Source organism: Saprolegnia parasitica, assembly GCF_000151545.1.
Source record: "Saprolegnia parasitica CBS 223.65 unplaced genomic scaffold supercont2.342, whole genome shotgun sequence".
NCBI lineage: Eukaryota > Oomycota > Saprolegniomycetes > Saprolegniales > Saprolegniaceae > Saprolegnia > Saprolegnia parasitica.
The window spans coordinates 40671-41708 of NW_012156736.1; the positions used below are offsets into that span (position 1 = coordinate 40671).

Genomic DNA, 1038 nt, shown 5'->3' on the forward strand with positions numbered 1-1038 from the left:
TGCGACAACGACGCTGGCAGGTGCAGCCGTCTCGGTGGTTGCAGGCCAGTCGGCGGCGGCGCAAGGTGGTTCATTGAAGCTTGCTTCTGGCGCTGGTGCTTCGACGTTTTCAAGCGGCAACGTCGAGATGAGCTCTACCGACGCGGGCGTGTCCGGCGTCTCTGGCTATCTTAGCTTGAGCACGGGCACAGCGGGTCGGGTCGTCTGGCAACATCGCGCTTGGCTCTGGCACTGCGAATGGTGGTGCTGGCGGGTCTGTGGCTGTCACTGTGGGCAGCGGCACGCTTGGTGCTGGTGGCAGTATCTCGCTCTTGGCGGGTACTACTACGGGCACTGGGGTGACTGCTGTGGGCGGCAGCATCTCGTTGACGGCTGGTACTGGTAGCTCGGCAGGCGGTGAGATCCGTCTTGTGAGTGGCGCGTCGCCGACGGCCACCTCTGGTGCCATTTCGATGGCGTCGGCGTCCAGCTTGGGCGTTTCTGGGCTCTCGGGCAACGTCGCGGTATCCAGTGGCTCGTCTGCGTACGGTAACACGGGCACAGTGACGATTGCCAGTGGCGTCGCGACTGGCACTGCGATGGCGGGTGTTGTAACGATCTCGGCCGGTGCGACAACGACGCTGGCAGGTGCAGCCGTCTCGGTGGTTGCAGGCCAGTCGGCGGCGGCGCAAGGTGGTTCATTGAAGCTTGCTTCTGGCGCTGGTGCTTCGACGTTTTCAAGCGGCAACGTCGAGATGAGCTCTACCGACGCGGGCGTGTCCGGCGTCTCTGGCTATAATAAGCTTGAGCACGGGCACAGCGGGGTCGGGTCGTCTGGCAACATCGCGCTTGGCTCTGGCACTGCGAATGGTGGTGCTGGCGGGTCTGTGGCTGTCACTGTGGGCAGCGGCACGCTTGGTGCTGGTGGCAGTATCTCGCTCTTGGCGGGTACTACTACGGGCACTGGGGTGACTGCTGTGGGCGGCAGCATCTCGTTGACGGCTGGTACTGGTAGCTCGGCAGGCGGTGAGATCCGTCTTGTGAGTGGCGCGTCGCCGA

At 64.1% G+C, this 1038-nt stretch overlaps 1 protein-coding gene across 1 annotated transcript; it reads left to right on the plus strand.

The window, feature by feature from the left end:
• Window positions 1-452: 452 nt before the first annotated feature.
• Window positions 453-738, plus strand: SPRG_15558 (hypothetical protein; the record flags this gene model as incomplete). The annotated part of the gene is made up of 2 exons (XM_012355958.1): window positions 453-672; window positions 722-738. The coding sequence occupies 2 exons, from the start codon at window positions 453-455 to the stop codon at window positions 736-738; spliced, it is 237 nt and encodes a 78-aa protein (XP_012211348.1).
• Between the last annotated feature and the right edge of the window lie 300 nt (window positions 739-1038).